Source organism: Mytilus californianus, unplaced genomic scaffold, assembly GCF_021869535.1.
Source record: "Mytilus californianus isolate M0D057914Y unplaced genomic scaffold, xbMytCali1.0.p SCAF_1, whole genome shotgun sequence".
Taxonomy (NCBI): domain Eukaryota; kingdom Metazoa; phylum Mollusca; class Bivalvia; order Mytilida; family Mytilidae; genus Mytilus; species Mytilus californianus.
Genome location: NW_026262581.1, coordinates 24,727,611 through 24,742,966, shown reverse-complemented (window position 1 = coordinate 24,742,966; position 15,356 = coordinate 24,727,611). Strand labels below are relative to the sequence as shown.

At 32.6% G+C, this 15,356-nt stretch overlaps 1 protein-coding gene across 1 annotated transcript in view; it reads right to left on the bottom strand.

The window, feature by feature from the left end:
* LOC127717786 (protocadherin Fat 4-like) overlaps positions 1 to 13,399 on the bottom strand; it is a 31,211-nt gene extending 17,812 nt beyond the window's left edge. The window contains exons 1-5 of the mRNA XM_052223634.1: positions 13,367 to 13,399; positions 12,622 to 12,859; positions 11,668 to 11,849; positions 10,160 to 10,396; positions 3,121 to 3,370 (exon numbers count right to left, since the gene is read on the bottom strand). Coding sequence (XP_052079594.1) covers positions 3,121 to 3,370; positions 10,160 to 10,396; positions 11,668 to 11,849; positions 12,622 to 12,859; positions 13,367 to 13,399 — 940 coding nt within the window. The remainder of the gene's footprint in view (positions 1 to 3,120; positions 3,371 to 10,159; positions 10,397 to 11,667; positions 11,850 to 12,621; positions 12,860 to 13,366) is intronic.
* Positions 13,400 to 15,356: the final 1,957 nt, after the last annotated feature.

The following is a 15,356-nucleotide window of genomic DNA, read 5'->3' as shown; positions in this document are numbered from 1 at the left end:
AGTTATTCTGTATTTGGTTTATTGATGTCAAACTTAATATTTTAACCAATACATGAAAAAAGCTACAATTTTCAGTTAAGACTAAATTCAGATGGTCACCTTTACAAATTTCTAAAACTTTTTTCAATTCAACTTGGACTTCCATAAAACATGACAGCTATCTCATTTATATACTAATCTTACTAATTCCAAAATGATTTGGTATTTTGTTTATTGCTGTCAAATCAAATGTTTTAATCAATACGTGAAAAAAGCTAGATTTTTCAGTTTGAACTAAATTCAGATGGTCACCTTTAAAAAAATTCATAACTTTTTTAATTCAACTTGGATTTTCATTAAACAAGGCAGCTAATTCAAGTATATACCATTCTTACTAATTCCAAAATAATTTGGTATTTTGTTTTTTGCTGTCAAATTTAATGTTTTAATTAATAGACTGTTAAAAAAGCTAGAATTTTCATTTTCAATTTGGCCAAAATTCAGATGGTCACCTTTAAAAATTTCCATAACTTTTTCAAATCAACTTGGATTTTCATAAAACATGACAGCTATCTCATTTATTTACATATCTTACAAATTCCAAAGTTATTTGGTATTTGGTTTATTGCTGTCAAATTTAATGTTTTAATCAATATGTGAAAAAAAGCTATATTTTTCAGTTTGAACTAAATTCAGATGGTCACATTTAATTTTTTTTTATTACTTTTTTAATTCAACTTGGATTTTCATAAAATATGACAACAAACTGCTCGACATAACACAATATCAAGTTACTTGTCGTGTAAAACATGGCATTCTTAAACATTAGTGAAACACATTTAAAAGCGTTGTCATCAACCCACATGTCAGTAGTATTTGAATGATGTATGCTTGTCTAGCACAATGGTTTGAAGGACAGTTTATACTGTATGAACTAACATGGGACACCAAATTATTTTGTTGAAAAAATAGAATGGGACATAAACGTTTCTTCATTTGTTTAACCATGGGACCTCAACTTTTTTTATAGATCATTTATGTCTTGCACCGGTCCCATGCCTTGAGAAATTTTGACCGGTCCCTAAGCACGATGGAATACGACCGATTTAATTAAAGCCAAGTTTTTTTCTCTCTTTACAATTACTTACTAGGTGAAAAAAGAAAATATCATATTTATGATAACATAAATTTGATATAATTTCAAAATAATTCCAGCAGTTTTAAAATTGAAATTCTAGATGTTTTTTTGTCTCTTTGTGGTGTTAAGAAATACATTTTTGTTGATAGGACAATGAAAACTTAATTAGGAAATTTAATAGTATTTACTAACTTATTTAAAGACCATCTATGACAGAGAAGAACAGCTATGTAATAAATCAGCAATAAGTATGACTTTTACAATTACATTTATTTAAAAAAAAATATTTTACACTAACCGGAAGTAATGCTGTATGTTAGGGCTGCTGCTGATGTTTCTACGTCAGAACATGTGCCAGATAGGTCTTTCAGAACTGTATTTACTGTTGCATCTTCTTGTATAGTAACCGTGTGTATATCAGGCGTGCATACCTGTTGAAAATACTTGCATATTTGTAGCTGTCTAATTTCACAGAGCACGGGTGTGTAATCAGGACTACTTCAAGTACGAACAGGAAATGATTGTGAAACTCTTAATTTGGAAAAGGGTTATTTCAAACATAAATATGTGTCAAAAATCTACAATTATTGTAAGAAATATTTTTTTTAGAAATCAAGAAGCAATAACTCACAATTATATTGGTAAAATCTAATTATCAAAATTCAGTGCAGTAAGTTAATTGTGTATCCTCATGAACAATCGATCTTGACAAACTTTAACTTAGAAAAAAACTAATGTTCAATATGAAAAAGCTAGATCATTTGAGAATTTAAAGGGGAGAAGTAATTAGAATCTTAAATTAAGTCATTACAGAAACCTAACATACATTTCAAATGAGAGAGAGACAACAATTAGTGTATAGCAGAAATATAAAAAATAAAGACAGGTCGTTTCCAAAAAAAGACATAAAATCAAAATATATGTAAGATGGTGTATGCATAGCTGGTGCAGACATAGCTGGATTTGTATGCCCTTACGACGCATAAAATAGTATTCATTCTTCAATAAATGGGATTCTGACTCTTTTTACTCGCATGTTTATAAGACATTGATATAATATTGTTTTATACTAAACCTATAGCTACCATCAGAGCTTTAGAGTAGTAAAAAACATCAAACTTTTTTGTCGCCCCTTATCTAGTCCCTGATCATTAAGGAAAGCAATTGTCATGAAAACGACATTGTACAAAATATCATTACTATTTAAGAAATAAACGCAAACTTGAAGTGTTCAAAGAGCAACAAACTGTCTTTGACAGAGCTTACCGGTGCATTATCATTGACATCAGTGACAGTTATAGTTAGAAATTTCTGTACTGTTTTAACAGGTACGTATCCTGCATCACCAATTTGAAGCGTCAACACATGTGACGTAGCAGTCTCGAAATCCATATTTTTCAGCAGTGTTATCTTACATGTGAGGGACGTTGTTGTTTCTGCACGGAACATTGCTGTGTCTCCAGCTGTCGTCAACGATATTAAGAAATAATTATTGATAGACATATTTTGAAATAATCCTCAATTCACCTTACAAATATATCTTTCAGCTACAATTGGTATTTTCTCTAATACTAGTATATTGTTGGTTTTTCTTAATAACTTATGATATTAGAGTGTCCTTTGGTGTCATCTGACTCTTTTTTGTATCTTTTCCTCCTTTTTCTAAACTTATGATATGACTTAAAATTATATGAATTGATTTAAATACAGAAACTAAATTTACACAGATAAGACATTTTAAACCGCATATGGAAACTACAAAATAACAACTTAGACATGCTCAACATTTCATGTAATTATGTTGACATATGCAAATGAAAAAGTTTCAAAATGATATATTCATAGAAACAGTTTTAAAACGATTCCTATCACCAATCGTAAGGTTAAACTTCAATGACGCCACAAATGCAAAGAAAACCAAATGAAAACTTTTTCTGGATGTCACCCCCTAATTTTTTTAACGTTCATACCGAATGCTTTAATGAAAAACACATTAAACTTACCTGCTATTGAACAAGTCACTGGCTGGAATGTTCCCAGCACTGAGTCAATCAGATCTAAATCAAATATTGTAGTTTCATAAACAAATCCGGTTCCGTCTACAATAGTGTTTTGATTTTCAGGAAGAGTTGTGGTAAATATTCCTGTATCTAGGAATTCTGGGTTGTTGTCATTTATACCAATTGAATTAATAGTTAAATCCAAATCAGACGATAACACTGGTGTCCCACCATCACTAGCGCGTACTTTTATCTAAAGAAGATTAAAAAGAGTAAATTTCGGAACAATATAAAGATTCCGCAACCGATTTTTTTTCGAGGGGGATGTTTACTGATGTTAGGGACTCGTTGATTTGAACAAGTTGCATCTTGTTTTTTAAAAATCTTCTCTACGTGTCTGGTCTTTTATGTTTTTGTAATAACATTCAACTCAGCCATAAATACTGTGCAGTCATTTTGAACAATATATTTTGCAATGAAACTATATTTGCCGATCTTTTTCCATACACTTCTTATTGTTCATCTTCTTGTAATGATAATAGCGAGAATATTGTTAGGAGTGCTACATTTCTATGTTTAATGAACCGCAAAATATGGGTAACAATCATCTCTGAAGTTGATGTGACCACCAAATCATGGTAAGCCAACTTAACCCAAAACTTTAAACTTAAAACTAGGACGAACTAATGTTCACAAAGACTGAAAAATATTATATCACCAACTACTGTAGGTCGGGCAAAAAAAAACATCAACACGTGTTGTGCATGCCTATCGATATCAATTGTTTGTTTACTTCCATTGGAACGTTTCTTTATTGGTAAGATCCGTCAAATAGCCAGTAGTTCGGTCTTGATTAGATTCAAATACAAACAGATGAGGTATAAGGCCACAATTTGGACCTAAATGCGAAAATCAAAACACATAATATAGATATATATGACAAAACATCTTCTTGATGATAGAGTTTAATTTTGGCTTACTCTATTTGCATTTTGGCTTCAAACTTTATCTTAGTTCTTACCATTTATATCTAAATATGAGTGAGAGACATACCCAGAAAGACGGTTAATGTGGCTAAAATATATTTTTGGGGGTAAGACTTTGGCTTATATTCAATTTTTCCAGAAAATATGTTGAAAATGACAATTTTCAGTCAATTATGTCTATTTTCAACATGTTTATGCTTTCACGGTGACATCACAGCTAATATTTATGTACAGATTAAATTATTCTAGTCATTTATATCTAAAACCTTGTACAATTGCTGCTCTTAAATCCAGTAAGGTCTAGATCACTCAAAAAAACAGCAGGTGCCGTATCAGCAGATGGCTGATCCAGACCTGTCTCCATAAATCAATAATTTTGCTGAAATTAAAGGTGCAAATACCTCAGGCAAAATCTGATTTTTAACTATTTCGCTGCTTTGTTATGTACGTCATTTTGTTTGTTTTGATGTCCATAAATATTTATCTTGTGTGTGGTCCATAATTTCTTTACACCGAGCATGCTTGATGATTGTTACTTCGGAAACATATGTAGCGCTCACTGAAATTGTTTCAGATATTCATTTATAGGTTTTATATTTTGTAAGTTTTTTTTTGTATTCAGAAATATTATTTATTTTCTAAACAACTTGAAAACGTTCATTTAATTCAAGACATTTAATTCTTTAAACTCTGAGCGTTAAAGTAAAGTAATTTTTAAAAGTAAGCTAGGATTGATTTATTGTTGAAAAAGACCGGCATCAAAGTTCTGGAATATAATATTCGATACATCGATAAAAATGTGCAATGATTTATGTTATATTTGTCAGGTAAAAAAAGATATCAATCATATAGAATGAATACTAAGTAACAAAATGGAGATAACTTTTGAAATGAAAATCTACATGAAATTTTAGAACAAATATATCATAAGAACAAGGCGATTAAAAAAATCTGGTTTCCTGCTCTCAGTATCAAAATAGCATGAAATGAAACAATAAAGATATTACACTATGGTTTGCCATGCATCACTAATATAATGAACCTTTGACTGTTTTTTGGAAATTACTGTACTATACAACTTCAGTCATGTTATCGACCCTAGTTCGTGTTGCTCGGTCTTTGATTTTCTATGTTGTTTTGTGTACTGTTGTTTGTCTATTTCTTTTTTAGCCATGGCATTGTCAGTTTATTTCGACTTATAGTTTGAATGTCACTTTGGTATCCTTCGCCTCTCTTTTACTATTTAAGATGCCTTTTCTGGTTATTTTGGGTAGTTAGGCTAGGTATTATTGACATACTCCTAATCCTTCTGTTTTCTTTAATAAAACACATAGATAACAGATCTTACCTGATATGAAGTTTTAGCAAGAAAAGCATCGTAATCAAATGTTTTAGCCAATTTAATTTCCCCATTCTCTCCATTAGCACCAACTGTAGAAACGCTGAAGTACACATCATCATTCCCAGATACAATAGAATATGTAACTTTGCCATTTGCATTCGAATCGAGATCAGAGCAAGTCAAAGTTATTAATTTGTCTCCAACACTTGCATTTTCTGCAACTTGTGCAACAAAGGCAGATGAAGAGCATATCTACAAAATAAGAAAAAAATCCTAAATGTTATTATATTCTTTTTTATAATTGACGTCAATTAAATAATGAAATTCTGGAACAATTAACCGATGTTCAAGTATAGCAGTATCCGTCTCAAATTAACGGTTGTGATAATAAAAGAAATTATTTTAAAGGTTAAACATCAATAAAAATATGACAAAACTTTGTGTCTGACGATTTTTCAACATAAAATGTTAAGGCTAATATTGAAATTGATCTAAAATTGTCATTTTAAGACAACAATTCAATAAATAGTCTATTCAATGGCGATAATATTATAATGAGACAATTGAAAAGTCATATGTGTTTTTTGAGATCATTTTTTGGTTAACAGTTCCTGTCTATTTATAAAAGTTTCCAAGATAAAAGATGAAAAAATTGTCAAATATTTCATTTAGCCTTATTGATATACTTGAATTTTATATACTAGTAATTTGCTAACAGTCCAAAAAATATTTCCTTCATATTCAGCACTACAAAATAATTAACAATAGATCAATTTGGTAGACTCTAAAAGGTTACAGTAGTTGATCCATTTTCAAATCTCGTAAATCGATTAAAAAGAGATAATTCTACGTAACATACAAGAAACTGCGAGAATTGCATGAACTCCAAAATTAGCGAGACCGGATGTGTCGACAAGGTATGCGTCTTCTGCCATGCATGCATCACTTACCATGCGAATTCACTCAGTCAAAATGTCACAATCGGGATTAAGACTCAGACGACTTTACTGGTATCTGAAAATTTAAGACCGCGAAAACATGTCGCTAGTGAGTTGAGACACCGACACATCGTATTGGTAAATCTAAATTGCCTGTGGAATAAGAAATCATTTGGGGGAAACAACCCCCGTTCTATTTTCAATAACAAAGGTCATGCTTTGTGATATTTAAAGGTTTGAAAACAAGGTATAGATCCTAATCTGCACACTCCTATTACTGTAACATTCTGTTCTTTAATGGCGCCAAAAAATCCTTACCGGTGCATTATCATTGACATCGGTGACAGTTATAGTTAGAGATTTCTGTACTGTTTTAACAGGTGTATATCCAGCATCATCAAGTTGAAGTGTCAAAACATGTGAAGCTGCTGTCGCAAGATTAAATTTCTTCAGTAATGTTATCTTACATGTAAATGTTGTAGTTGTTTCTGCATGGAACATGGTTGTGTCACCAGCTGTTTGAACAAAATCAAGCGAATTAAGAAATGGTATATAAACTAAAGAAGTATTAAAAGTCGGAAGTAACATTTCAGGCTGTATTTGGCAAAACTTTTAGGAATTTTTGGTCCTCGATGCTCTTCAACTTCGTACTTTATTTGGCCTTTTTAACTTTTTTTTATTCGAGCGTCACTAGTGAGTCTTTTGTAGACGAAATGCGCGTCTGGCGTAAATACAAAATTTCAATCTTGATATCTATGATGAGATTATTTCTTCAAATGCAAAAACAAAAATTGGCGTAAAAATGAAGATGTGAAAACTCATAAATAAACATGAATATCAATTCAGTTAAAAAAAAGAGTAACGTTATAAGTATCAAATTTTAGTATCAGTTCAAGCCTATAAATTTTACAGACATCTTAGTTGATTCTATACGAAACAGTTTGTTACCAGTTTATCAATTTCTATTTTCTGAAATGACTTCTTAAGAATAAAATAACAATGAAGGATACAACGAAGAATGACTGTAATTATAACGCCAAAAATTTTACGATTGCCATGTGGGTCTTGCAAGTTCGGTGGCCTTCATAGATTAACCGTTTCAGAATATGATGAATGTTTTAAAAAGCGTACACCAAACCGCTGCGATTGGAAAATAACAGACAAACAGATGAATTGACGCTATTTTTGGGGTACAAACTTTCAAATTAGCCATTGTCCATTAGATGTTTACAGGTCTCGGTTTCTCAAATTTAAGAAACATTTCCACTGTGACATTGAACGCACACTTCAACTATTGTTCATTGTTCACATTTAAAGATGCTCCTGGTTACGATACAATCTACTGGCGGTCAAGATCTTAAAGATGTCATAATGATTTGCAACACTTAGTCGCATACCTTTATGCTAAATTACATTTAAATATCAAAATCTGAATTTTTTTGAAACTCCCGGAAAACGTCGTATGAGATAAAGAATTGGAAGAAAGAGTCATGCTACTTAAATAAAATGGCTACCTTTGTCGAAGGGGACTATAATTACTAACACAATACTGACCTACCGGTTAAGAGATGTATTGCTATGACTACATGTAACACACCAAAGACTTACAAGCTATTGAACAAGTAACCGGTTGGAATGTTCCAAGCACCGAGTCAATCAGATCCATATCAATTATTGCGGTTTCATATACAAATCCAGTTCCGTCAACAACGGTTTTATGATTCTCTGGAAGGCTTGTTGTAAATACAGCTGGATCAAAGAATGTCGGATCGATGTCATTTATACCAATTAGATCAATAGTTAAAGCAACGTCCGAGAACAACACTGGTGTCCCTCCATCGCTAGCGCGCACTGTTATCTACGGACAGAAAAGATATTAATCCATTAGATATCTTAAATATAATTGGATAAAGGACAGGTTTTGTAATTTAAAATCTGAAGTGTCAAAATTAAAGAAAGATGTGATATAGATTGAAAACAAAACCGATGATTAAAACTTATTGAAAAACGGACATTTGTAGTTATGATAAGGGTGAAAAAATGTCAGCTGGAATTCTAGGTTAAAGTTGAAAACGAACTTATTAGAGGTTTTAGGTATTCAATGAAATTTAGAATGGAAACGGGGAATGTGTCAACCCGATCAAAGAGCAGAAAACAGTCCAAGGCCACCAATGGGTCTTCAACACAGCGAGAAAATCCTGCACCAGGAGGCGGGCTTCAGCATGCCCCTAAACAAAAATGTATACTAGTTCAGTGAAAATGGACGTCACATTAAACTCCGAAACATATAGATGAACCAAAATAAAAAAAAAAAAAATACAAGACTAACAAAGGCCAGAGGTTCTTGACTTGGGACAGGCGCAAAAATGCGGCAGGGTTAAACATGTATTGTGTGATCTCAATCCTCCCCTATACCTCTAGCCAATGTAGAATAAACAAACACATATATAAAGCAATACGACCAGTAAAACTCCGTTTAAAGGAAGTCTGAGTACGGTGTTAGAATGGGTAACAGAAGTAACTATAAGCAGAATGACGGTGATAACATAAATGTTCTTTATCTTCGTATTTGTTTTTGCGTTCCAAATGTTTTGATTCGAGCTCCACTGATGAGTGTTATGTGAGGGCGTAAAGGGGGGATCTGCACGGAAGAACGCGAAATAAAATTGCCATTTCACGATGAACGAACAATTAAAAATTTCTTGCACGTTGATCTTTTTACCGATTTCACGAAACACGGTGTATAACGAACCTTTTTCACGGCTGCACGTGAAATAAAAATGGCAAAACACGCTGCACGAAAATAACCCTTTACCACCCTCTTATGTTGATGTACTAAATCATAAGCCTGGTATCTTTGACGAGTTTTCAATATCGGAGCAGAGATTACAAAGAAAATAATTGAATGTTCTTAATTTTGCCAGACCGAAGAATAGAGATACGCCTATGAATGAACTTGATGAATAATTCAAAAAGAGGAAAGTATAATTTCTCCTCAGTTTTTTTTTTTTTTTGCACCAGGGCTCATTTCATAACTTCTTTCATTTTTTACCAAACTGGAAAGTATCACAGCCCGATTTACCAATAGTTTGGCTTATCCACAAACAGATCACCAAATTAATAACGCCTGGCAAAATTTGAATATTTACCCGAAAATGTATAAGAAAAAAGGTGACAAAACCAAACTTGAAATGGCGAGGTCACGTAAAATAAAAGGCGTACAGTGATTTAAAAAAACGGGAGAAAGCGTCTCGGTTTGATGTGATCTTCAATTATAGCTTATATATTCTACCATGTTTCCACTTTACTTACAGTATGTAATGAAATATTTGATTTTGGAGCTTTTGCCGAAGTTTCAACCGTAATCCATTGGTCAAGGGGGTCAAGGTTGGGCAGGATTGTGGCTGCTAATGATCAAATAGACCGTAGTCGTGAACACTTTTGTGCTGCTGACGACATTAAAATAATGAAATGTTCGTCATGTAGTTATAATCAATACAAGCATTATTCTTGAAATATTGTATCATAGTATATTACGTGTATTTGTATAAACTCTATAAAATTAAACATAGGCTTGAGTTATGTATGGAATCATCAGTATATTTCATGAAATATCGTTACAAAAATATTTGTAAAAAATGTTATTCTATCATTTCATTTAAACGTATTGTGATGCTAATTAAATATAGCTCAACATTATTTGCTGTTTAAATTGGATGTTGGATGATAATTGGAGCAAAAAACTAAAATTAATATTTTTGACTTTAAAAATTTACCTGATACGTAGTCTTAGCAAGAAAGTTATCATAATCAAATGTTTTAGCCAACTTAATCTGCCCATTAGCACCAACTGTAGTAACACTAAAGTACCCATCATCATTTCCTGATGTAATAGAATACGATACTTGACCATTAGCATTAGAATCCAGATCTGTGCAGGTCAAAGTTATCATGATGTCGCCAATACTTGCACTTTCTGCAATTTGAGCGGCATATGTAGATGCAGAGCATATCTGAAATGTAAAATAAAACATATACTTTATATGTATGGGGACCACAGGGTTGAATGTACATGAGGTATAGAAATATGCTCATCATTAAATTTCCCCATCCAACAATAAAACCCATGCTAAAGAGAGGCGTTCGATCATCTTGGCTGGATGTATAAATGCACAAACACGTCCAGTCGAAAAAGGAACGTTTAATCTAATCCCACGTGAAGGGAGAGTACCAGGGTCTCTTCACTTTAACAGACATTGCAGCATCTATTTGATGGGGATAAAGATGGCTTGTTGCAAATCTAAAATGATGCCCATACCCTGCATACTCGCATTTAGATGGCTGTAGAAATTACGATCCCCGCTTCTTTTTATCATTTCTGATAACCTATATCTTGAATTTATCAATATGGTTCTTTTCTTGAATATGGATGAAATATTTGTCCCTGCCTTTGACATTAAGCAAACAACAATCAATCAATCATGATTTGAACTGTACATGATACAGATTGATATATCTTTTTGCGTCAAAAATGCGTTCTTTTTCGCCTCTAGATTTCAGAATATGACAATTTGTCATGTCTTAATTGAAAATATATTATTTTGGAGGATTTGTAATATTGAGGAAACGATAAATTCTGTTTACGTCATTTAATGCTCTTAAACGCTTCAATGTTAAAAGGTTTTAAAATTTTGGTATCGTATGAAAATTGTTTCAGAGACACGTGTTGTGCACACGAAAATCATATCATACTTTTGTAATTTGATATAATTGTATTACATGTATGTTTCATAAAAATCCGTACTGTTGATTGGCTGACAACAATCTAGAGGCATTCCAAAATTAGATTTTATTTCCCAATAAAAATCAACATTCATGACAGTACGTGCTTTTCGTGATAACGTCACAACAATGCAAAGGAAAACACACGGAAAATGTTATATATACAAAATTAAGAAGGTGTGGTATAATTGCCAATGAGACAACTCTCCACTAGAGACCAAATGATAAAGAAGTAAACAACTATAGGTCACCGTACTGTCTTCAATAGTACATGTATTTCATGGTTGTATAGCATAAGCATGTAATTATAAGAATTGAATACTTCTTTTTGTAATTTTAAAGGGTTTTAAATCGTTGATCGTGCGTCCATGTTTATTATGTACATTTATGTAGCGCGGAAGAGCTTTATAAAAAACGTGCCTCGGTGAATGCTTTTACACCCAAGTAACATTCGAAAAAGGATCATTTAATTCTTAAATAATGAAGGCTAATGAGTTCTTACCGGACTGTTGTCATTTTCATCAGTAACAGTGATTACAAGATTGGTCTGTGCTGTCTTAACAGGTGTAAAACCTTTATCTGCTATCTGTAAGGTAATGGTATGGGATGTAGCCACCTCGTAGTCTAAATTACCAGCAAGTGTCACCTCACATGTTGCTGGGTTGACTGTGATTAAGTCAGAGTCTGGAAAAAAATTCATATAATAAACAATTAAAATAAAACATTACTAAATTATTGAAACCGCTTTTTGTATTAGTCTTCTGCAATGGAAAAGAAATTAAAAAAAAAACATTTATAAAAGCACTAAACCGGACCGTATATCAATATTCTGCAAGGTAAAAGGTCAAATATGTTGCAAATTCAGAAGTCTTTCATTTTTCACTGTAAATTTACAAAGGTGAAGAATTAAGTAAGTTTGAAGAACTGTTACATTATAAAATCACGTTTGAAAAATGCCATAACGAGTGCATTAGGGATAATCAAATGAATGGAAAAGTAGTTATAATTACAATGAACATTTCGAAATTATTTGTCAGTTGTTGAAAAGGTTCTAACTCCCTTAGGATGTCCTCAGACGGATTTGGCTATTCTTTCTTTTATATTCGGTTATAAGCTCCTCGCGTGTTCATGTAGTTATAAATCCCTGGCTTTTAAATTTTGGGGTTCGAACGTTCATCATGAAGGTAAATCTAGAAAAGCTCTTCGGAGGCATCAAATTAAAAAATTTCATGTTATACTTATTTTCACTCAAAAACAAATCCATGTGACTCGTTAGAACTTATGTGGTTTCAATACGGAGTACAGAAATTCGTGGTAAAAAATCAAATAGAATAATGTTTAGATAATGGTTTTGTAACCTTATACTAAGATACTGCATGCATATACAGTATGCTAATTTATACAACTTGTATTTGTTATGAAAAAATGTCAGAAATAGAATGTTAAATATACGTACTGACTTTGCTACATGTGAATGCTTGTAGAGTCCAAGCATCATCAATTACATCTAAATCAAGTGGAGTTGGAGTATAAACAAAGCTTCCGAAAGGTCTGTTTTCTGGAAGAGTAGTAGTATACGGTGTAGACCAGAATTCTGGATCTAGATCGTTGACAGCTATCACTTTTAGGGCTACTACAACATCAGATGCAGCGGTCAAAGGAGGTGTGCCACCATCAATGACTTGAACATTGAGCTGAAAATATATTTTAAAACAAAACACATATTCGTACGTTATCTATTTAGACTGGGATCCCATTGGAATACAAGTTTAACCTTTTTTAAAAATGTACGGAATACTTCGGAATTCGCAGTATCATAACTGAAGTCAAAATGAAGCAATAATTGTTAACCGTATCTTGAATACCCATACTGTACAGTGGCGGATCCAAAAGGGGGGGGGTCCGGGGGTTGGAACCCCCCCCTTTTTTTGACGATCAATGCATTTGAATGGGGATATAGTTGGAACCAACCCCCCCCCCCCCCCCCCTTTATCCTGGGTTAGGACCCCCTTTTAAAAATGGCTGGATCCGTCCCTGCTGTAATTTTATCCCGTATTTAATACAATCTCCTGTCCGCCATGTTGTAAAATATATATCTCATTCTAGCCAATAGAACCTTAGTCACATCATGAGGCAACCAATCAGAACCGAAATGATAATATTATCATCATATGTGTTTAATGTAAGATATAAATTCAAACTTTTTCATTGGTGTTCGCAAGGTCATATGTCATTCTTTAATCTACTGTAACAGTAAACAATCAGGGTAATGACCTCTTGTGATTTTAGTTTCGACTAACGTCTCTTTTTGTGGCGTTAAGTTTCAATAAAATTTTGGTTTAATTCAGAATGTACTTCTTACACTCTTTCAGTTTTGGAATAAATACTCTAAATATGACACAATGTACAAAAAATGCATTTTTGAGCTACCTTAATCGAATATAATTTGAATATAGGTTTACAAATATGTCATACTTTTGTTAGAACATGTAAGTAAACATACGAAACTGGGAAACTGAAGCAACGATTGGAGGACATTTTTTTAAAATGGCCCTACTGTGAAATAATTTCAAGAGAAATTAGCTCTAGATCTGGTATTACATTAGAGTTGTACAGTAAACAAAACACTACATGATTTTGGTCACGTACGTTTAAGGAGCTTTTCTGGGTTTACCTTTACCAAGAATGCTCAAAGACAAAACTTTGAAAGCCAAGGATGTTAAAATAGTTGAAATGTTGAGGAACATTATGACAAAATAAAGAGAATGATAAAATCCACCTACGGTCAATCTTTCCTTATATAGTTGAAACTTCAGTTTCTTAAAAATTTTCATAATTTCACCGAATCTAAAGGATTGTGGGTAAAATCATTGTTCGTATCCAAAAATGAAAATTACGTCCTGTCATTGGTTGAATTCCCATTGTTTAGGATATGGTTAGCCAATCGTAACGATCTGGTGTACGCTTTTGAAAATATTACCTAGAATGCATTAGATTCTGAAATGGCCTGATTTAAGGGCATACGATACAGTTATGATCCCACGGTGAATTTTCGACCAAAGTTTGCATACAAGCAATTTTTCACCTAGGCAGTTTAAAGATGTAATAAAATATATACTTTCATGTGCTACTTTTAAAGATAAATGGGGTCGAAATTTTAGACATTTACTGAACATTTCGGTTTCTTGGACATTTCTGTCTTTTTAAAAGTCACACCTTTTTGTTTCAAAAGGTAAACGCAAGCAGATTTTGGTAAAAACTTCTGGAATATCTTCTCTACATAAGTGTGTTTTAAATTGTGTAACAATTCTCTGGAAATAACTCATTTTATCACATTTTCATGATTTTAGTATAAAAAAACAACGGCATTTTTAGCTGTATATTTATCTATTTTAAAAAAAATTCATCGGTGAAATGTTCATAAAAATTGGCACACATAATCTTCATACATAATCAAGCCAAGTGTCATATTCAAAAAGTGGGGTCCATTAACTCGTTTATAAGATAAATCAGTTTGAATGATAAAAATCAGTCGAAAATGCATGTTTTCTCGATATGTAACAGTTTGAAGTCGCGAAAAATAACATTTTACGTTAGCAACGTCATTACCTCCCCTGAAACTGTATCGTATGCCCTTAATAAAAGCTTCATGTTATAAATCACGTCCGTGCGAAAGCACTGATTACTGAACTTATGGTACTCTCGGACTATCAGTGCACCAGCAGCGGTATCGACGATGTGAAAGGAAATGAAAACAATACATTGTCAATTTGGTGTCTGTAGCGCTTTTTTAGATGAACCTTTATCAGCAACATTTAAAACAAACAATCGGAAAGCCAATGTCAATTTGCCAGTTCCGTAATTGACCCTGTAATTAGAGATCCATTTGTTAATTGTTTCCTTAAGGATGGACACACATTTTTATTGACAACAAAGAGCTAGCGGAAAGAGCAAATATTTCTGTACGTAATGTGAACTCTTTAAGTTTTGCAAATATTGTAAACATTTAATCTTTTGTTAAGCTAACTGAAAATTTTAATATCAAGTTGTTATTTTTTCTTTAAAACTTTATTAAACCCCTATATATCACATTCATTTTATCATGGATTTGCATAGGCAACACTGCCCATTTTGTTTGCGGGTAGACCCATTCTACAATTGGCAAAGGGAAACAACCTGTGTCTAAAGTGT